Source organism: Colobus angolensis, unplaced genomic scaffold, assembly GCF_000951035.1.
Source record: "Colobus angolensis palliatus isolate OR3802 unplaced genomic scaffold, Cang.pa_1.0 Scaffold14, whole genome shotgun sequence".
Taxonomy (NCBI): Eukaryota; Metazoa; Chordata; class Mammalia; order Primates; family Cercopithecidae; genus Colobus; species Colobus angolensis.
Window position 1 is genome coordinate 993,361 of NW_012114488.1, and position 23,333 is coordinate 1,016,693.

The following is a 23,333-nucleotide window of genomic DNA, read 5'->3' on the forward strand; positions in this document are numbered from 1 at the left end:
TGACAGGATGTGGAGTGGGGAAAAAAGCTACACTACTTAGTGTATTATACATACAATTTGTAAAAATAAAGAAACATAGCACAAAACGTCATGTATTTTTTTAAAAAGAGGTGCATAGTGATGTACCTAACCGCACAGATAAGACCTAGCAACTTCAGTGAAGAAGAATGGGAGTATTAATGGAGGTGAAGAGGGAGTTTACTAGTATTATGTACTTTTTTTGCCTGTAATCTGAGCAATTTGGGAAGCCAAGGTGGGAGAACTGCTTGAGGCCAGTAGTTCAAGACCAGCCTGGCCAATATGGTGAAACCCCATCTGTACTAAAAATACAAAATTAGCCTGGTGTGGTGGTACATGTCTGTAATTCCAGCTACTCGGGAGGCTGAAGCAGAAGAATCGCTTGAACCCAGGAGATGGAGGTTGCAGTGAGCCAAAATCATGCCACTGCACTCCAACCTGGGTGACAGAGCAAGACCTTGTCCCCAACAAATAAATAAATAAAAATAAAAATACGTACTTTTTTTGAACTGAGAGAGCACGCTCACCTTTCACTTGAGTAATTCAAAGTACATAGCATTTCAAAAGAAACTGTTAATAAAACTTGAGTTTTTCATACACAAAAACTATTTTATATGATTTATATATGCAACACCTTTATAATATGCTAATAGTTATGTAATTAACTATAATTTTATTACTGTATATACAATTATAAGTGTATGCATATTTTGTGTTAATCGTTATGTAATTATAATTGTGTATTTTTACATTTGTATATACAATAGCATATTTATACAATTATAGTTAATTGCATAATGATTAACACAAAATATGTATAAACTGCTTTTTAAAATTTATGATTAATAGTTCTAACTTGAACCTTACTGAATAACATATGGTTTTTCTTTTACATACAGTAGGTTAAGATCTCAGGCTCTGGTATCAAGAAGTCTGAATTCTGGCTTGGACAGTCATACAAACTTTCGCAATTAAGATCTCTTTAACCTATTTAATATCTACCTCATTGAGATGCTGCAAGTTCTACATGATATAAGGCCTGAGTCATTAGCAAAATAAAAACAACAAAACCTCTTCTGTTTCTGTAAATAAAAACAGCCATATTGTTTATAATAAAGCTATGTTGGTAAATAATCATTCTCATTTATGTATTATGTATGGCTGCTTTTGCATTGTGAAGTGACACAGACTGTACCGCCACAAAGCCTCAACTATCTAACCAACTCACTCTTAATTTAAAAAGGTTGCTGACCTCTGACGTACAGAGTGTAAAGTGCTAAAAATTTAAACCTCACATATAAGTGTATTAGTATAATTAAACCAAAGTAATTATCGTACACACATTTTAGTTAAGACTATACTATCTGACAAACAGGTTTTTAGAAGACCAAGCAGTATTTACCTGTACCATAGCAACAAGATCTTGTAACTGTCTAAGTTTCTGTTTTGCAGCCATAAGTCTGTTGATCTTCTGTTCAAATTCAGCATCTTCCGGATGCTCATCAACCAGACTGCTCCTGTGACTAGATAACGAAGCTCCACTGACTCCCTCCTCTTCTGCTTCTTCCTCCTCTTCCTCATCATCTTCACCTTGTGCAACATGAATCTCCGGTTCTCCTTCTCTATTATATCGACAATCTGCTGAAAACATGCATAATTAAAATTGGCAACTTAAAAAATAAACTTAAGAGCACACATGAACAAAAACCCACTTTGTAAGAATAACACGGCTAAATTATCTGTAAATACAGTCAGTCATACCTAAAGAAGGAGGCACATTTAGAGCCCTTATGTTGGCAGCAGATCTGTTGTTAATTTCGCAATTAGAATTAACTGTTCTCCCATCTCTATTATTAGAAACACATTGTACATTACTATTACTATTTACTTCATTCCAAGTGGCAGCTACTTGTGGATTTCTAGAAGAAAGAAAACAGCCTGAAGTTATTTAAGGCACAAAAAAAGAGAGAAAGAAATCAAAGTTTAGAACTGCTAATAAAATAACTCCAAACCAAGAACATGGTTGGCTATTCCATTAAAATTCAAATTGAATAATCGACTCCTGCTTTTCATTAACTTGTGCATATGTGCTATTTAAGTAGAAAAACATCTGAAAAAAATGAAAATTACACCTAAAAATAAAGAGACAGCAAAATGCTAAGTTAGAGACATCTCATGATTTACTCAAATTCAATCTAACAAACAGCAAATTTACTGAACAATTGTACTCCATACTTCTCTATTCATTTTCTTCACAGGGCAAAGATGATTACACTGACCAAAATAGTAGACTTACAAGAGAAAAGCTTAAATAAAAGACAAATAGTAAATACTCTAATGAAGTATTTTTGTTCCCACATTAAAACTATCAAGATAGAATGAATATGCTGGAAAAGCATCCCAAAAATAATTCTTACCGAATGTTAGTAACAGGCTCAGAATTTTCATGCTCAGAATCATATTCTGACTCTTCAGTTTCTTCATCTTTCCTGTTTTCATTCACAGCATCTGTCATCATGTCTGATGTTTGTTCATAATAATGAACTAATTCTCTTAGCTCATTCAATCTCTTTCGAACTTCATTTAACTTTCTGATAAACAAAAAATTTATAAGATTTACACCCATTTTAGCAAATTAATGCAGACATTATTTTCATATAATGGCAGCTAACACAAACAAAATTTAGACCTAATGAAATATCCACCTGGTGTACTATCCAGGGGGTATGACTTTAAAATAATGAGTTTAATGCCAAGTACAGCTTACTCAAAATCTCACATTTTTTTTTTTTTTATGCTGTGTTAGGGACAAAAGCGTAAGAAAACCTATGTCAATTTAATTGTTCATTTTAAGCAGGTGTAAATGTTAACAGCACAAAACTTGATGTCAAAAATATTTCTAGGTTTCTCAAGTATCAAAAGTGTGAAGTACTACTCAAATACTACCTCTCAGGCAAATCAGGTATACAGACATTACTGAGCATGTATAGAAGGTTCTTGATTTGTCTGCACATGAGATTTACACACTACATACCATGTTTACCAAAAATAACAATTAAGTTTGCTGAGTTCTGAATGTAAGTGCCAGGAACTGTGCCAACATTTTGTAATGAAAACATATTTATGAACAGGTGTATTATTATCCCTATTTTGCAGATGAGGAAATACAGGCTTAGTAAGGCTAAGTTATTTGTACACGGTAACACAGCCTTGTGTGATACAATTTCAGGGCTGTCTGATTCTACAGCCTGGTCTCTAAACCATCTGAATACAGAAATATTCTAACTGTAGTCTTATTTTTTATCCTTTATTTGAAAAACAAGAAAGTAGTTATCAGTTCACAGAAACTGTGTTACATCACATCTCTCAGACAACTCAAATTATACACACACAACACACACACGCCACTTCTACCTATCACTTAAGAATGTTTACAAAATTAAATAAATCTCGTTTTGCCAGAATTTTCAACACAAAGGAAAAAAAATTTTTATCCCTATTATTTAACTTTAATCTATGTAAATAATGATTATAAATGTTTTACTGGAGTTTTTCAGATGGATTGAGATGGACTTCATTTTCACTCTCATTCTGAGAGACTAAAGCAGCAGCAGGATAAGGACCAGATGATGTAAGGCTACTGGACTCTCCATTGACAACCGGTGCCAAGCCTACAGGAGCAGAGGGAGCTGAAGTACTTCTCTGATCCATACTCCTTTGTGGAGAGGCTGAAAAAGGCACACAAAAAAACTTTTCTTTAAATCACCAGTTACCATACACAAACACTTACAGTTGGCTTGAATACCGAAAAATAAAAAGCAAAAATGATTAACAACTTAGTTTCTGCAGATTTAAATTTTAGAAACTTGTTTATTAACTTACTCCACAATTAAACACATCAAAATGCACACAGAAGACACGTTTACCTCTTTCTTCCAGAGATTCTATCACCTTTACATTATAACCACCAGGTTAAAACAGAAAGGAAAGAAGAAAAGATGAAAATTGACAAGAATAATGATATTCTACCTTGGAAAACTAACTAGAGCAGAACTCTAGTTAGTTTTAACTAACGACTAAATTTGGTAACTAACTTGATAAACTTTGTTCTAGGTTAAGTTAAACAGGGCCACTATGAATGATGTGCAGTATTCAATCTGTACTCTTTATCAGGTAGCTATAGCCAATTAGGTCTTCATTGGTTTTTCATACCCACAGACCAGAGAAGTTACATCTGGACACCAAGAAGGAACTTGTCTTGCTCCAGGAGAGAAAGAAAAGTGTTAAAGAGACCATGGTACCTCAAACTATGAAATATTAAATAAACAGTAATAAAAATCTGCTAATTAGATAATGGCTAATCCTCCATGGTCCCTGAACTAAATTTAATTACTTTCTATATAAATTCTTTTACTATCAAATATAAATCATGCTTAAGAGGAATTAAAGATTAAGAATTTCTGCACTTCCCTACCTCCTACCATTTCAAAGATGCTGTCATTTACCAGTATCTTTCTCACAAAAACCATCATTATTTGTTGTTCACTTTAGTACCACAATTCCTGTAGGTGGTTTCCAGTAGTCTCCTCATTCTATTTCTTGACCATTCTACCTTTTGCTGCTGTTCTCACACTGCTTCCCAGTGAGGAAAAAAATGGCCTTTAAGAGTCATCAGCACACAGAATGCTACTTTATGAATATAAAACTGACCATGAGGACTTAAGTGCAACTTTCACGTTTTTTTTTTTCCAAGACAAGACTTTTGCTCTTATTGCCCAGGCTGGAGTGCAATGGCACGATCTCGGCTCACGAGAACCTCCGCCTTCCAGATTCAAGTGATTCTCCTGCCTCAGCCTCCAGAGTAGCTGGGATTACAGGCATGCATCACCACGCCCAGCTAATTTTGTATTTTTAGTAGAGATGGGGTATCTCAATGTTGGTCAGGCTGGTCTCGAACTCCCGACCTCAGGTGATCCACCCGCCTTGGCCTTCCAAAGTGCTGGGATTACAAGCATGAGCTACCGCGCCCGGCCCACATGTTAAGTTTTTCTTAGTTGTGTTCATGTGTTTGTGAAGGATAAAAACTGGAATTATACTCGAGAGGAGGAAAAGACTAGCAGAAGTCAGGGCAAAGAAAGGATACGTTTTAGGGCAGGAATAGTAAGGTTCTTCTGTGGGTGGAAAAGAAAAAGGAGATATGTGGATAATAAGGACCAGAGGCTCCAGAGAAAATGGTTTTGTTGTTTTTAAATCCCTGTTTTCTCTCATTAGACATCAGCTAGAATGTTTAAAGACTAGTTGGAAGTTGCCCCTTCAATTTCTAATGCTCGAGCCTCTATTACTATGTGGATAAGAGACAGGAGCCATGTTTGAAAAGGTATTAGGAACTGAAGACTAGATCTGATTTAGATGAAGGTTAAGTATGTGCGGAACAAAAAAGATAGCTCCTGAAGTTACAGCTGTCTGAGATGATTATCTATATATTTTTAAAAAATGAATACAAGTTCAGCAGTTAGAAGTTTTGGACTCTCCATACTAAACCATATATACAAGCTTTTCATAATTTTTTTTTTTTTTAAATCAACACTGTGTTTCATAGTTTTGGGTTTTTAAATCAAAGTACTAACTGGATTAACTTTTAAGGCAAAACTTTGAATATGTTAAAAAAACACAGTATTATTATGTGCACATATCAAATATTACCTTCTCTTCTACCTTTCCCTTATTAAAATCCTACTAATTTTTCAAGGTCCAACTGTATTCTTTCCCTTTTCTGAATTATAAAACTGATTTACCACATATTTGGCTTTTATATATATTGGCTTGTAACTTAAAAACTTTTCAAATATAGGTCTTAAGTCCCTACAAATATTTTTGAGGAGCTATGTGTTCATTCACCAAACACTAAATTTATTATGTGACAGTATGTATATTTCTGTGTCTTATACCCAATACTGCTGAACCAGATTTACTCACATGATGAATTGTTAAGATGCTGATCTCGAAGTGTATGAAGTTCTCCAAGCAATTTGTCCATTTTTTGTTTCTTTTCCTGCAGCACTCTCATTTTGCTAAACAACTGGACTTTCTCATCAGGTAAACGTTCTGAAGCTGATGGATTCCTGCTCTGGGAAACCTCCCTAGTTAATGAAAGACTTTCTGCCTGTCTTCTATTGTCTGGAACAGCTGGAGGCTTATTAAAAAACAAAAACAATAAAAGAAGAAGAATTAAGACTAAGGCAATTAAATGCATTCTCATTTTTTAAATGCACAAATATCCTTTATAAAGAGAAAGAAATATTTGCTAGGTTGTGCTGGTAGGTAAGTATATACTCTTACTATTCCCAAATTAAATACGGTTTCCTGATATGCCACTATTAACACATGAAATCATCCCTCAGTATCGGTGAGGGATTGGTTCAAGGACCCCTGGGGACACCAAAAACAGCAAATACCCAAATCCCTTATATAAAATGGTATAGTATTTGCATATAATCTACACACATCCTCCTATATACTTTAAATCAGCTCTAGATTACTTATAATACCTAATACAATATAAACACTACGTAAATAGTTGTTAAATTTTTAAATTTGCATTTAAAACATTGTTGTGTTATTTTTCCCCAAAAAATATTGCCGATCCATGGTTGGTTGAATCCACAGATGTGGAACCTACAGATACTGAGAGCTGACTCTACATGGTTTTACAGACACATAACCACACAGAGGTCTTGGATTCACTAGCCATCATTACTTGAATTCATAGTAGTAACAATGCCACGTTATATAAAATAAACCTTCAAAAATCTCATTCTCTTTCTTGCCTTCTTTCTAGAACTACCACCGTAAACTTTAACTTCTTAACCTATCAATTTTTCCCATCACTTCTCTCTCATGGTTTTTTTTTTTTTTTTGATAGAGTCTCACTCTGTAGCCCAGGCTAGAGTGCAGTGGCGTGATCTCAGCTCATGGAAACCTCCGTCTCCTGGGTTCAAGTGATTCTCCTGCCTCTCAAGTAGCTGGGATTACAGGTACCTGCCACCACGCCTGGCTACTTTTTGCATTTTTAGTTGAGTCGGGGTTTCACCATGTTGGCCAGGCTGGTCTCAAACACCTGACCTCAGATGATCTACCCACCTCGGCCTCCCAAAGTGCTGGGATTACAGACGTAAGCAACCGCGCCCGGCCCTCTTTTTTTTTTTTTTTTTTTTTTTTAATTATGAAACATTTCAAGAATCCATTAGGGCTTAGGAAATAATAAGAAAACCTCCCATTATGCTTAGTCAAATTTTAAGATTTTCCCATATTTGCATCAATTATTTTAAGAAAAATATAACATTACAGATTTAAGTAAAGCTCTGCTTGTACCCTTTCCAGTGTCACTACCCACTCCAAAGGTAACTTCAACCTGGAATCAGGTATCTACCATTCTCATATGTTTTTATTTTCTAATGCCTATGTATACATACGCTAAAAATATAGACTTTTTAAAAAATAAGGTAAGTGGTATCCTTCTTAAACTTGAATTTTGTATTCACTAGCAATGGCTTATTTACTGTAACTGCTGTAAAGAATTTCACTCTATATAAGAATTCATTAGCCCATTTCTGTTCATGGACATTTGGGCTGTTTCTGTCTTTTTGCTATTAACACAGAGTTGCCATGAACATTCTTTTATCTATCTTCTTGTGAACACGTGAGAGTTTCTCTAAAGTAGGCCCCAGGTCTACCAGAAAAAATTCACTAGGTACTGCTATATAACTCTCCAAAGTGGTTGGGCCATATTCTCTCATTTTCACTTGGTCAGCAAGAAGACAAGAGACACTGCATCTTCAATCATACTCACTTCCAATGGAGAGGCATTAATTCATCCTTTTTTACCCAAGGCCCACATACTGAAAATCTGCATTTATATCACTTACAAAGTGCATCAAATTAAAACACTCACTAACTCTCAAATTAAGAACTTTCTTAAAATTGTTAAGAAATTATTCCTTCAAATGAGAATTCCAAGGTTGTATGGAGTCCCATGTATCTAGTCGAAGGACAGAGATTTAAAGCAGTCTTAATGGTTGTAGAGTATTAAGTCTTGTAGAGGAAAAAGGATGTCATCCAGTAGCATACAGAGAAAAACTTCACTAATCACGTTATTCAAAGAAAATTCTCCTCTAGTTTAGTGATTCTTAAAGTATAGTCCCCAGACCACCGGCATTGGACTGAGACATGGAGACACCCACCCCAAATCCATGAATCATAATTTTGGAGGTGGGGGGACCCCACCAATCAGAAACCTACACTGCTAAATAATCATGCCAGGTGACATATATGCTCACTGAAGTTTCAGAATCACTGTTGTAATTAACGTGATTTTTTAAACTCAACTATACTGAAACATCTAGGTTACCTGAGAATCACGAAGCTGATTATGAAAACGCTGAATTAAGTCATTCAGTTCTTCATTTAGTTCAGATGTGATACTGACGCCAGATAAGCTACCTGCGGTTTCTGCAACTGGAAAGAAATTAATAACTATTGATTAATATAAATAAAACACCTTTTTTAATCTCTGAGAAGCTAAAAATAACTTTTAAAAAATAATTTAAAAAGCTCACCTACGTACCCTGAAACTAGTTAACAATCCTATCTATCTGCCAACAATCATTTTATCAGAAGTTTCCATCTAACTTAAAAATGAAGGGATGGTCACAAAACTCTAGCAAGTGATTCATCTTTTTCTGTCCCAACATACAAGTAGGGTTACTATTACATCCCAATTAATAGTAGTGTCTCAGTGGAGCAGGTCTGTCTAAGGTCAGTGGGGAGTGGAAGGGAAAGTGATAGTGTAAAAAAGCACAGCTGATTCTGACAAGTTTCAATCTCCATGTTCTTGAATAGAATCAATTCTCTGGTAGAGCGACTGGCAAACTTTTCTTAAAGGTTCAAATAGTAAATATGTTAGGCTTTGTGGGAAATACAGTTTTTGTCTCAACCACCCAGATCTGCTTTTACAGGGTAAAAGCAACCACAGACAACGTAAACAAATGGGTATGGCTGTGTTCCCTAAAACCTTATTTCAGGCAATGAGCCAAACTCAGCTGACCATAGTTTGCTGACCCCTGCAATAAAACGGATAATTTATTGACATGGCTGTTTGTGATACAAGTCATACTAAAAGACTGTGGTTTTTATCTTCTTAATTTAAAAATAATGTCCCCATATTCATAAATCAGTTTTGTGACAACAATTTTCGTAACAGTTACTGTTCTACTAATGAATAACTCCATCCTTATTCTCACTTCTAACTCTCCAACTCTAAAACAGACATCGGTGGCCAGGTACAGTGTCTCACACCTGTAATCCTGAAACTTTGGGAGGTCGAGGTAGGCAGATCACTTGAGTACAGGAGTTCAAGACCAGCCTGGGCACCACAGTGAGACCCCATCTCTACAAAACTACAAAAATTAGCCCGGCGTGGTACACCACGCCTGTAGTCCTAGCTATTCAGGAGGCTTGGGTGAGAGATTCACTTGAGCCTGGGAGGCAGAGGCTGGAGTGAGTCAAGATCACACCACTGTATTCTAGCCTGGGTTGACACAGCAAGACTGTGTCTCACAAAAAAAAAAAAAAGAAAGAAAGAAAAAAGACAATTGGTTATAAATTGCTACTGTTTTAAAGGAAAACACCACCTTTTTTCCACTGAAAACTGAGAATATAAAGGCTATGTGGAATCCTATATATCTAGTCAAATCTCTATGCTGAGAAGAAATTACAGTACTGATAACACACGTAACTTGCTAGTTAAGTGGTGAAAGGGACACGCTTTGAGGTAACATAATTATCTCAAGATATCTCATATACCAGATTAAATACTGTAATTGTAGCTTTTCATGGCTGTTCATTAGTACGCCCCTGCAAAATCTCACAAATACAAGACTAAATTTGTTTTAAAATTACTAAGCTAAAATTCTTTTTGAAACAGTATGAAATAAATTCAAACTCATGTGCATTCTACTCCTATTCTCTGACTCATAATAGTGTATTTTTTTAAAAGAAATTATCTGCTTACTTTCAAAAGTTCACATTCAGAAACAAAAACAAGACCCATGACCTAGAATTCAACAAATGTAATTCTGCTAAAATTCTATATAAATCTAGGCAAGTCACAAACTCTGTAGAGTTCCTTCGCTATAAAACAGAAAAAAGAATTAAAGCTCTGAGTAACCTAGAAATCTCTGATGATCAAAGGAGATTATGCAAGTTTAGAGATTAATAGAACTATCACAGGAAAGCTTTTAAATTTGATATTTCAAACTCAAAAAATATTTAAAAGGTTAGCCATTAACTAAACTAGTATTAGTCATTATGTTATTTTAATTATCATTTCCTAAATTATCTATTTCCTAAATATAAAAGCCAACAGTACTTTAAATTTTACAATGGAGAAATGGGGACAAAAATCTTTGTAATTACTATATACAGCTATGTAATTATTACAAAACAGTAAGTTATTGGCCAGGCAGGGTGGCTCACGCCTGTAATCCCAGCACTTTGGGAGGCTGAGGCAGGCAGATCACGAAGTCAGGAGTTTGAGACCACCCTGACCAACATGATGAAACGCTGACTCTACTAAAAATACAAAAATTAGCCAGGCATGGTGGCAGGTGCCTGTAATCCCAGCTACTCAGGAGGCTGATGCAGGAGAATCGCTTGAACCTGGGAGGCGGAGGTTGCAGTGAGCCGAGATCATGCCATTGCACTCCAGCCTGGGAAACAGAGCAAGAATCTGTCTCAAAAAAAATAAACAGAGTTAAGTTATTTGAAAGTCATAACGTTCCTTATGAAAATGTAAACTTAAATTAGGTATAACAGGGATTAGACAGTTGAGTCAGTGGGCTAGGTTTGGACAGCAGAATAAACTGATTCACAACAGGGCAGCCTCAGTGAGAACCTAAACCGCCTCGCAAAAACAGAGTACTCAAAGAAGAGAAATTATTTATTAGAAGGGGATGGTGTAGACTACTAGAAAACATAACTTAGTTTTGTTGAGTTTCAATAACGAATCCATCTTTTCTTTCAATTTAATGAGACACTAAAATACTTAAGTTTGAAGGTGATGATAAACTTACAAAATCAGATTCAATACTAATAAATTCAATACAACTTTCATCTAAATCACATATGGGTATGAGGAAAGGAGGAAGAAAATTTCTGAGTCTCAGGAAGTATAGACTATAAATATAAATATAGTTCTAAAGAGCTAGTATATACAAAAGGATACCTAATTAAAATAACAGCTACTACTAACTTTGAAGACTAAAGATACTTTATAAATTTATTCACTGCCTCACTTAAGGTTTTAACCCTTTCTTGGGAGGCAAGCAAAGAATGACAATCCTAGCTGAATAAAATAGAAAAAAAGGAAATAAATGCATCACGAGCCTTATCAGTCTGTGGTACAAAAACAGAACTACAGCCTGTCTCTTTTACCTCTTAAGGGTACTCTCTGATGAAAAGAAGAGCGATCTGGCTGTTTGCATGGTATAGTATGATGGCCAGGAGTTGTCCCTGTAACCTTTTCTGCATAACCAGAGAAAAGCACAGGAAAGTATAAGCCTCATATGACAGTTTCTAAACTAGACAACAATCAAGATCTGATTATGTAATAATCAGCATCCACCCAGCAATACAATTATGTATGAGTCTTCCTTGCAAAAAGAATATTCTCAGACTGTGACATACCAGAATCATCCATCACTGCAATAGCTTGCTCTGCTTTATGTTGCAGAGCTAGAAGCGCAGCCTGCCGTCCCTGTAGAGCTCTTAGTTGCTCCTGTTGTTGTAACATTCTTTTTAATAAATCATGTTGTTTCTTCAAATTTTCTATCTCTTCCACAGGCTCCTGCTGAGGATCTCTGGCCTGGAAAATAAGACCAACAATACTCGTATCTGACTATTAAAATCCACGTTGCTGTTTCAACTATCAATGGCAAAGTATACACATTGATAACATATTATTAAATATACAACCCTAAATATAGTTTTAGCAGACATCAAGAAAAAAAGAGTAAGAATAGAATGATGACACAGAGATACAGCCTGCCACTTAAGACTTAGGTAATTTCACAGTAAAAAGCTATATAATCAATGGCTTAGCAGGAATAGGAACGAACACAAGGAAAAGAAAAAGACACAGGAAACATAAAAAAGGCCAAGAGGGATGGGAACACACACACACACACACACACACACACACACACACACACACACAGAAAAATCTAGGAGCACATTATGCTGGGTTAATGACCTGAAAGTCTTGTAATCCAGCAGTTTGGGAGGCTGAGGAGGGCAGATCACAAGGTCAGGAGTTTGAGACCAGCCTGACCAACATATGAAACCCCATCTCTACTAAAAATACAAAAATTAGCTGGGTGTGGTGGTGTGCGCCTGTAACCCCAGCTACTCAGGAGGCTGAGGCAGGAGAATCGCTTGAACCCGGAAGGTGGACACTGCAGTGAGCTGAGACTGACTGCGCCACTGACTGCCAGCCTGGGAGACAGAGCGAGACTCCGTCTCAAAGAAAAAAGAAAAAAAAAAGAACAAAGATTAGAAGTAAAATTTAAAAACAACAACAAACAACCTACGAAACAGGCACACATACTATTTCTACCAAAGACTGAAATTTCAAAAATACATTTTTTATTTGATAATCTTATGTAAAAAGATTTTAATTTAATTGCATCACATTATCAGACATATAAGAAAATAACCAATTTTATATTATGTATCAAAGACATCATTATTTTACTCTTAAATTATGCTGATTCATCTGAGTCTGATGACATAAAATGGAAGTAAATACTTCCAAATTCCCCGAAAATGCTAGGAGGTTATCATCTAATCTAAAAGTAAAGGGATGGATTAAATAAGTGGCACTTACAAAAAATGATGAAATTTTAAGTGTTAATCTTAAAACTGCTCAAAATGTAACCCAACAAGAAAATAGAAAAGCTAAACAGAGACAAATTTAAATACAACTGGAAACAATATATTACAAGCTAAATTATACATTGAAATGTATACCATAATTGTATTTTTCATCACCGATTTACCTTTTTAAAAGTCTTTTATTTTAAAAGTTCAATGATTTTACCTAATATTTACATAAAATATATCACTTTTGTTTCACTTAGTCAATTTTAAATCTGCACTGCTAACAAATATTGGTTGGGGTTATGTAAATTTTAAATAAACAAATGACTAAAGAGAGCAAAGAAGTTCAAAGATTTCTTTTGAAAGTAAAAATGCACTGATCTACACTTGCTATGCACATCTGATTCCTGGAGAAATTATGGAGCACACAGATGGGCTCAAGAGAAACTCCCTTCTGGGTGACATCCTTTACCAATATTATATAAAAATTTCTTTACCTCCCCACGTAGAACTCATCAGTATTGTGAATAAGCATGAGTAACTGTGGTAGTATTTTACACTTTCACTTGGAAATCAATAAAATTAATAAGTAAACAAATAAGTAAAAGGCAAAGAGTTAAATATTCAAGAAAGTTACGATCAAATAGGAAGTTGGCTATAATTAGATTATTTCATGTAAACATCAGAGGTGCCTAGTCAGTGCCTATATATTCTAGACCATCTCTAGACTTCATGAGCATGGGAAACAAATAGGCTACCTGGATCTTGGCAACCCAATATTTATTAGAAGTTTTTCTATTGTCTTGAACCTCTAATAAACTGAAACTTTTAACAAATTAAGTATTGTTTACTCAGTTCTCTCCTATCCTATATAAGGGGAGTTACCTTACAAATATTTACATCCATTTCTGTGGAAATTCATCCTAGTATGGCTTATTTCCAGACAGTTTACATCTTCAGGAAAAAAAAACTTTGAAGGGTAAGGATAATTATCAACAGCTAGCCCTCTCAGAATGCAGCAAAAATAATTTTATAATGATTTCATCAAAGTCAACGGTAAAACGTAAAACCAAACCAAATAGGTACAGATATCAACAGAATGAGTAAAAAAAAAATCTCCAGGTTGATTAAATACCCTCTAGCAAAGCATAAATTATAATTAGGAGAAAAAAATTATGCAAATGAGAAAAAAGCATACTTTTTAAAAAGTTCTTTAATCCTTATTAGTCACAAAACTGTGATAATCTAATTATAAAGAATTATAAGCTATTAAACACAGTTATCTTCAGATTTTTCACTAATGCAAAAATGAATTCCCAACAATTTTCAAAATTAGTGAAGTATTACTACTAAATAACTTTCACATTCATATAAACACTTCAGACTGATGCTCAGAAAAACTGAGCCAATAGATGGGAGCCTATGATGAGGAGAAAATAAAAATATCTAGGTAGGAGTAAGAACATACCAGGAAGATGGCACCTGGAACAGAAATCCAAAAACAATGCTAGGTGTATACTAATTCTTCAAATACATATTTTTCTTTAGACTTTTTTGAGAAAGTCACCTTCACCAACTATGTTTTTTGTTTACAGAATAAACAAATAACTTAGGCATCAAATCATGAGTTGTAAATACGTAATAGTGCAATTTCAGAGAAGCCTCAACCTTCCTTTCCTCTATTCAACTGAGGTTCCCCTAGTAATTATTAATGGACCCAAATGTATTTTTCCAGCTTCAGATAATTATGTACTTCAATTTCTTAACGTGAAGGGTGAGGTACTGTAAGCCTAGAGAAGATAAAGCTGTGACTTATTCAATGTCACAGTTAAGGGAAATCGGGTTCTTAGGCTCTAGCCTTCTTTACGTCATATTGTCTCCTCCAAATTACGTGCTGGTTTTTAAATACAAAAGTATAAGACATCATGTCTGAAGAACCATAGCTGGTTTACAAGACAGGGCAAGCTCACATGAAATAATGAGCAATGATGAAAATAATGGCAAAACACAGGTACAAGGTATAAAGAAAGCTTATAAATTTTAAGAGGTAAGATTAAGTTGGGGGCCATGAGTATAGGAAAATAATGAAGGCATGGCTACTCACAGAAGGCTTTCTTTTCTAAAATTATGCAAGATGTCATCATGTCTTAAAATATTTCATAAAGTGGAACATGCCCTTGGTAGGCAGCTCTAGAATATCAATCATTTCATAACATGTGTAAGTCTCAAGGTTGCTTTCAACCCTGAATCTCATGTAATACCCTCAACTGTGTTTTCCGCTATTCTAACAGAATACTACATTTTGAAAAGATTCTAAGGAGGAAAAGGGGGTGGGGTGGTGAGAATGACAGTTCCTACATAGTAGAGAAAAAATAAACACAGGTGGTGGGAATTAAGATTTTTTCCCCTGAAGAAATTAAAATAATTTTGCAAACAGAATACTAACAGAACAACGAGACAGCCTTAAGAATCAACAAAGTCTATCTGGAATAAACGCCAATAAGCGAATTCAAGAAAGAATAGTATTCACCTATAAGGATATTATTCAAAGAAACCTAAAAACAGAAAAGCGGTTTTTAAATTATATGTAATGCCTTAAGAAAAAAAGAACTGGCAGATACTGTATTAACTATTAACTCTTAAACTTTGCTTGTCACTATTCAGAAGGATTAAAGAGAAGAAAATTCCAAAGGTTATCGATTATGCTCCATGTTTATTTGCTCTTCTCCAATGCTACCAGTTTTTAAAATAATCAGCTACTTTCTTTACTGTTGAACTGGGGTAGCTTTTACTTGATACTTGATGTAGTAAGATTCCCGTAACTGATTTCAAACTGTGCTCCCAAATTCTTCTAGGAACCAGGAAAAATAAACAAACACAAAATGCCAAAATATCTAGAGGTTAAGTTTTATCATTTGTAAATAGCCACACACACCAAAAGAGAAAAAAAAACAAAACAAAAAACCACAAAATGAGCATGGGAAACAAATAGCCCACCTGGATCTTGATAAGCCAATATGGGAAAATGGGAAAGTGTAGTCCTAAGTAATAAACTAGTAATAAAACATATGAAATTAGTCTTACCTATACTCAGTTATTAAAATAGTACCTTGCTCCTGCCAACAGATACATGCACTTTTATAAATGATATTTTTATTCAAACTTTTTTTTTTTGGAGACGGAGTCTCGTTCTGTCGCCCAAGCTGGAGTACAGTGGCGCGATCTCAGCTCACTATAACCTCCGCCTCCAGGGTTCACGCAATTCTCCTGCCTCAGCCTCCTGAGTAGCTGGGATTACAGGCTCACAACACCATGCCTGGCTAATTTTTTGTGTATTTTTAGTAGAGACAGGGTTTCACTATGTTGGCCAGACTGGTCTCGATCTCCTGACCTCATGATCCGCCCGCCTCGGCCTCCCAAACTGCTGGGATTTGCAGGCGTGAGCCACCTTGCCTGGCCTATTCAAACTCTTTTATGTGGAACTACAAACAGTTGTCTTTAACTCTATCTGGAATGCCATTATGCAAATAATGGAAAATTAAAAAACCTTTTAAAAGAAACACTGCAGAAAAAACAAGCAAAACTGAGGCAACCAAGTCAACTGGATAATCTTTCTATAAAAAAGCAAAGGAAAGGGGTTTCCAAAAACAAAAATATAAACCAAAAAATCCGATATTAAAGTACAATCTAAATTTCTTTATTTATTTTCATTTTATTTATTTATTTTTTTTGAGACACAGTCTCACTCAGTCACTCATGCTGGAGTGCAGTGGCTCACTGCAACCTACACCTCCTAGGTTTAAGCGATTCTCCTGCCTCATCCTCCTGAGCAGCTGGGATTACAGGCGTGCGCCACCATGCCTGGCTAATTTTTGTATTTTTCGTAGAGACAGGGTTTTGCCATGTTGGCAAGGCTGGTCCCGAACCCCTGACCTCAGGTGATCCGCCCACCTCAGCCTCCCCAAGTGCGAGGATCGCCACGCCTGGCCCCATTTAAATTTACGAACGCGAATATCAGAAACAAAGGGCAACTGACTGATGGTTGAGGTTTAAGAACGTGTTTAAGAACGTGTTATAAAAAAGGGAATAAATTACATTTCAAAACCTCCGTTAATGTAAATTAAAAACAGCTGTCAGATATAATCCACGGAGAGGTATATAAAAAAGTAGAAAAGAAAAACACTAAGGGACAGAAGTTTACTAAAGCAAATTACAGTATGACAACTATATTAACAATATGTAAGAGTAATAGCAATAACAGAAAAGCAAATAAAGAAGAAGAAATATGAACAAAAGAAGTGCTCATTTAGAGACTTCCAAAGTTAATATTGGAAAGTATACCTTTGAGGGAAATCCATGTTTTCGGCTATATTTCCTATTAAGCCTCAGTTCCCTGTCATTCTGAGGTCTGTCACCTTTCCCTTTCGGACTTGTAGTAACGTCAATGTCTGAAACCTGTTCTTGTGAAGCTGAATTCCCTAGTTTGTCCTCAATGCACGGCCGAACTCTCAGACTAAAAGATGCCTCCTCCTTTATTAAATAGTGTAGCATATTAATTTCTTAACACAAACTCCTGTTTAACACATAAGCCAGCCTTATAAAACAATTTAAAAAGTACTAGTCCACCTTTAAAAAAAAAAAAAAAAAAATTCAATCCACATCCCCCTCCAAGTGGCAGTAAACTTAAGTCTTTTAAGTTTTCTGTAGACTAGACTGTTGCTTACTGTAATTAAGCAAGTACCACACCCTGGGTAATTTCCACACTACACAACTGTTAAAGCACATTTTTAACATTTATTCTGCTACACGTTATTAGCCAACTTTCATATCATCATTTTATATTATGAAAGAAACTGTCATCACAGTGAATACTGTATATAAATTACAATAAATCTACACAAGTTCCACCCCTTCCCAACAGAATTCCTTTACCCACATTGTCCTAACCCTTCCATTTCTGCTGGAATCTAAGGAAGAAATTATGCCTAGCACCACTGTAAATAGAAAAACAATTTCCCCACAGTAAAATCCATTCTTCAACAACTTTGGCTCTCCAAGTATCTCCTGTTGAAAATAATGTAAAGAAAAGAAATTCAAATTGCCTCTTCAAATTAGGAAGGTCCGGGAAGAGAAAGGAGGCGGTTAAGAACTATGCAGGTCAATACTAACAGGAAACAAACCTTCAAATTCCTAATGCTGAATGGCATTTTCAACACCTCAAAACCCGAAGAGATACATGCTTATCCTCTCAAAACAAAAGCTTTACTAATCTGTAACAGGCGTTAAAAGTTTCATAATGCATGGTTATAGGCACACCTGTTTAAAATGCCTAGAAACACCCTAGCATTGAACCACACCAAGTTTTATAAATCTTTCCTCAAAGTTTTGTAAATTATTATTTTTCAGAAAAGTAGTACTTTACTTCAACAGATTTGATTTTGCCAAGTCAGCAATTATAGCATTTTTCTCATTGTGAATAAATCACAACGTAAATGCTATCCTGTCCCATTTACGAGTTTTTATCTCGATTTTTCAGTCATCTGGTTTTGCTCCAGTACTAGGATAGAGTCCAAGAAATGAAAAATTCTGATATCCTTAAGGAGTTCTCAGTGACAAATGAACTTCGTTATTTCCAAGAGACTATATGCTAAGTAATCATTAACACCATCAATTTTAACTTGCTTGATGCCTCTTAAAATTAGTGAAGCTTTGCTTAACAAAACAAACTACAAAAACAATGTTTCTATAAATTGAAGATCAAAAATTACATTTTCAAATCAACCATTAAAACTATTTTTAGCGTTAATAAATAAAACTTAACTTCCATGTTTAAATACAGAATACATACAGCATTAACAATTTGAGGGTTTCTTCCCTGGAATATACTTTTCATTAAGGAACGCCTAGAAAATAACATCTTGAAAACTGGGAGAAAAGTTTAAACCTTCATTTCCAGCACTTTAATTACCAAAAAGCTGCTTACCGTGGTATCTGAAGCCTCAGACTGCACATCTATGTTTAGCGATGTGCTCTCAGCTACAGAACCAGATCCCACAGCTGAATCTATAGTCCGAACATCCTCCTCCTCATTTTCTCTAGCCTGAAATATTTTAGTGGTATAAATCATACAGCCATTAAAATGGGCAATAAAATGTTATAATGGATGGCACGATTTTTTGAAAATAACTCCTCTCGCGTGGCAACAGAATGTCATCAGTAAATATATACTGAGATACTACAAAAATAACTCAATATATTATTTTAAAAGTCTAATACTTACAAGGATTTTTTTAAGAAATTTCATATATGACTTCTCTTGTTCTTTAAGGTGATCTATTAGATGAGTAAGGCGCTCAACATTAGCAGATCTCTCATTTTTCTCTACAAGATCTTCCCTCATGGAACTAGCTTTAGTAATATAATCACGAATTTGAACAAGCCTGCTTACAATCTGCAGGGGAAATATTTAAAAAAAAAAAGCATGAAGGTACACAATATATAAAACTGAGGATAATTAGTTCAATACCAACAGTTTAATTTTTATTTCGAAGATAACGAAAGATACTTGGATTACTGTGTGAATTAATACATGCAAAAAATCGGAATCCAGCTTAGATTTTAATCAAAACATAATTAGTAACACTAAAAACTCCAATTGCTGTCAATTTAAAAATAAATTGAAAAATTTTAATCTACAGTATGTGAAAATTTTATTTGTACAACTGCACACTAAACTATTTATATAAATTTCCCTAATGTTTACATAATAGTTATAAATTAAATGTATTGTAGTTTTGCAACTACTTTCCAAAAGAATTATATTTCCATTTTTAAAAATTCCTACAAAAATCTTCTTATCACTTTGCTTCCAATCCCCCTTTACTAAAAACTGGCAATATGCTATATTGCAAATAAACAGAAAGAAGCCTGAATTAACCTGAATATGCCATTTCTAAAATTATTTTGGATAAACAGAAATTTACTCTATTTTAAGTAAATCTGGCAGATGAAGGAAGGGGATCAGTGAAGCACTTTAATTCCACCTAATTAAAATTCCTGTGTGCATAACCTAATTTTTTACATCTTAATGCGCGTATTTTGAGGTTTGTGAAAAGAACGAGCAAAAGAAACAAATGTTATCACCTGGCTGCTCTCCATTGCAGGTTCTCCCCTCCCATCTTCTTCAGACACCTGACAGTTTTGCAAGAGGTCATTACTTAGAGCAGAAGCAAACAACTCTTTACATTGTGCTGATCCAATCATTTCTCTGTTTGGGGGACTTGTAGATGCAACTTTGCTCTTGTTAGTATTAATCTGCACAGGCAAAAAGTTGAAGGGCTTTCGGTTTTCACTAAGCTGACGTTTGTTGTTAGCAGCTGTTGCTCTACCTTGAGAATCACTTCCAATGCTTCTCTACATATGAAAAAGAAATCAAATCACACGAACATTAATCTTATGATAAAATTTTGTTTTAACCCCAACGTTCTTAATTTCACCATCAGATATTGATTCAGAAGGTACGCACGAACAGCTTTGCAGTAAGACCTGAAAGAGCTTTGGCTCTGTAACAGTCTTTCACTAAAATATGAAAATTTGATTAGCATTTTCTAGACTTCATTTTGTTGAGACAATTCAACCGATAAATATGAACAAGATTAGTCTAAATGAAGTACAGACTGAGTACTCCTTATCCAAAATACTTCGGACAAGAAGTGTTACGAATTTCACCTTTTTTCAAATTTTGGAATATATGCATAAACATGAGATATATCCTGGGAATGAGACCTGAGTCTAAACATAAAATCCATTTATGTTTCATATACACCTTATACACATAATCTGAAGGTAATTTTATACAACATTTTTAACAATTTTGTGCACGAAGCAAAGTTTTGATTGTGTTTTCACTGTAGCCCGTCACACAAGGTCAGGTGTGAAATTTTCCACTTATGTCGGCACTTAAAAAATTGCGGATTTTGGAGCGTTTCAGATTTTCGTGTTAGGGATGCTCAACATGTCCTAGGACCATGGATCACATTTTAACTCATACTGCTTTTTATTACTTGCTTATAGTATTTTTATGGGCTTTGGACCCAATGAATCAATGTAATTAAAGCTGTGTATATATGAAGAACTATCTGAAAAAGTATTCAGCTCAGTGACTGACAGTTAAGTGTTCAATAATTGATAGATACAAATAAATGATACATGATCATCACCAACATCATTATCCTACTTGAATCTACCTTTCTACATTTTTGGAAATGTGTGTGTCTCTATGACATAAAGACCTGACAGTAAAATATGTGTGAAGAATTTATTATCATTTCTACTTGCTTTTAAGATCTAAACTTTATTTTGGTGATTATAAATAGAAAATAGTTTCATTCTGAACTTGAGGTAACCCAGCACATCCCACACTTAGCCAATGATATATATACTAAACTGGAACTTCCCATTACTCAATATCAATTTTACTCAGTTACTAAAAAGCAAAATTTAGTTTCACACTAAAATCACTTGAGTTAGTCGTACAACATAGCATAAAGTCCAGAAATACATGTCTTTAGCAAGTTTAGAAATGAGACTTCATCTCCCTCTAAACAACACAGGACCATCCCCAGTGATTAAAACTCTTTTCGTAGGCACAGACGCTTTTTAAAAAAATAACATAAAAACTCAATTTTCTATTCCTAAGACAAATCATTTAATCCATTTGAAGTATTTCTCATAGTAATAACTTGATTTTTAAAAATAATTCACAAACCTGATCTAAATCACTGAAGTTTATCCGCTGTTTCAGTTTCTCTAATTCTGCCTGCTCTGGGACAGACATCTGACTCATGTATCTACTGTGTGGAAATGTATGTGGAGCCTTTGTCCTTCGCCTTCCAACTCCTGGTGACGACTCCGGAGAAATATCATTAGTTACTCTTTTATCACTTTCTACACCAAACTTTTTCTTATTCTTTTCTGATGATCTATTTGCTTTCTTCTGTTGGCCACCCCAATCCTTTAAAAAAAGTAAAAGCAAAAGTTAACCTGGTCTCTATCAAACCAGGAAAATAGTTTGGTATAATTAAAAAGTTTTGTTCAGTTTTAAAATTAAAAATGACAAAACATTTCTGACAGACTTACACTCCTAAAGACAATTCTTTACTTCTATTAACCCATTTTTCCCTCATTACATCTACCCTAATTTTAAAGCCCATCCTTCTGAAAATAGATTATTTTCTTATCAAGATCACTAACAAATACAAATCCTCAAATGCCAACCCTAAAAATCAATCTGAGTATTTCCAAGAGGATTTTTTACACTGTTATTTTCTATTATAAACAGAGAAATAAATTACAAATACCTTTACTGACCTCCTATAAACTCGGTATGTATCATAAAAAGATGTGAAATCAATTCAACCTAGGTTCTAAAACTAATTACTGTTTTCTGAAAAAACACTCCCCTGTGTGACCCTAGGCTATTTATTTTACTTCCTATAGTCTCAGTTTCCTAATCTCTAAAATAGTGTCACCTTCAAAATAGGATTAAAAAGAATTAATACCTAGCATTTAGCAAGCAATAAATATAACTTTTTATAGGTAAAAATGTACACGATAATAGCTAATACTGAATTACAAAAGAGCTTACAGTTTTAACTGGAAAACATTTTTATTTACTTCATTATACCCACATAACCTAATTCATTCAACAAAAAGGTCTGTAAATTCCCACTTTATCAAATTGGAAGATTCTTTTAGTTACTACTATAGTAAACCACTTGGGATATTTTCCTTATTTTAACAAAACCCCCTTCTTTACGAATTGTCCTTCCACCCAATCTATGAGTGAATATTTCTGCCAACCTGTTACACTGCTTACATCACCCCACCCTCGCCACAGAAGACTGAAAAAAGAAACGTATCTAATCCAAATTAGCATAATCATACTTTAAAATTTCAAATCGGAACTAAGAGATAACTAGTCAGTACATAACTGCAACCATAACTAAAAACTTTAGAACGACGGGACAGCCACAGTATATCACATGGACCAGAGGAGAGAAAACTGGTCTATAAAGAGAAAGTCGGGTTAGGCAGATGCACTCAGAAGCAGAATTAGGGTGGTGAAAATGTAATTCTTGACAACTTTCCAATTCCTTCTCCCAGTCCCTTCCTAAAACCCAGCTGCACGCCTTAAACATGATTTCCATAAAAAAACACTTTTACGGCCGGCGCGGTGGCTCAAGCCTGTAATCCCAGCACTTTGGGAGGCCGAGACCGGTGGATCACGAGGTCAGCAGATCGAGACCATCCTGAGCTACACGGTGAAACCCCGTCTCTACTAAAAAATACAAAAAACTAGCCGGGCGAGATGGCGGGCGCCT

General features: G+C 34.9%; 1 protein-coding gene across 1 annotated transcript in view; it reads right to left on the minus strand.

Moving 5' to 3' along the window:
- PCM1 (pericentriolar material 1) overlaps positions 1-23,333 on the minus strand; it is a 107,326-nt gene that overhangs the window by 72,653 nt on the left and 11,340 nt on the right. The window contains exons 3-13 of the mRNA XM_011934867.1: positions 21,719-21,964; positions 20,095-20,364; positions 19,232-19,402; positions 18,935-19,051; positions 11,761-11,938; positions 8,426-8,532; positions 5,995-6,211; positions 3,563-3,746; positions 2,436-2,609; positions 1,780-1,937; positions 1,421-1,656 (exon numbers count right to left, since the gene is read on the minus strand). Coding sequence (XP_011790257.1) covers positions 1,421-1,656; positions 1,780-1,937; positions 2,436-2,609; positions 3,563-3,746; positions 5,995-6,211; positions 8,426-8,532; positions 11,761-11,938; positions 18,935-19,051; positions 19,232-19,402; positions 20,095-20,364; positions 21,719-21,964 — 2,058 coding nt within the window. The remainder of the gene's footprint in view (positions 1-1,420; positions 1,657-1,779; positions 1,938-2,435; positions 2,610-3,562; positions 3,747-5,994; positions 6,212-8,425; positions 8,533-11,760; positions 11,939-18,934; positions 19,052-19,231; positions 19,403-20,094; positions 20,365-21,718; positions 21,965-23,333) is intronic.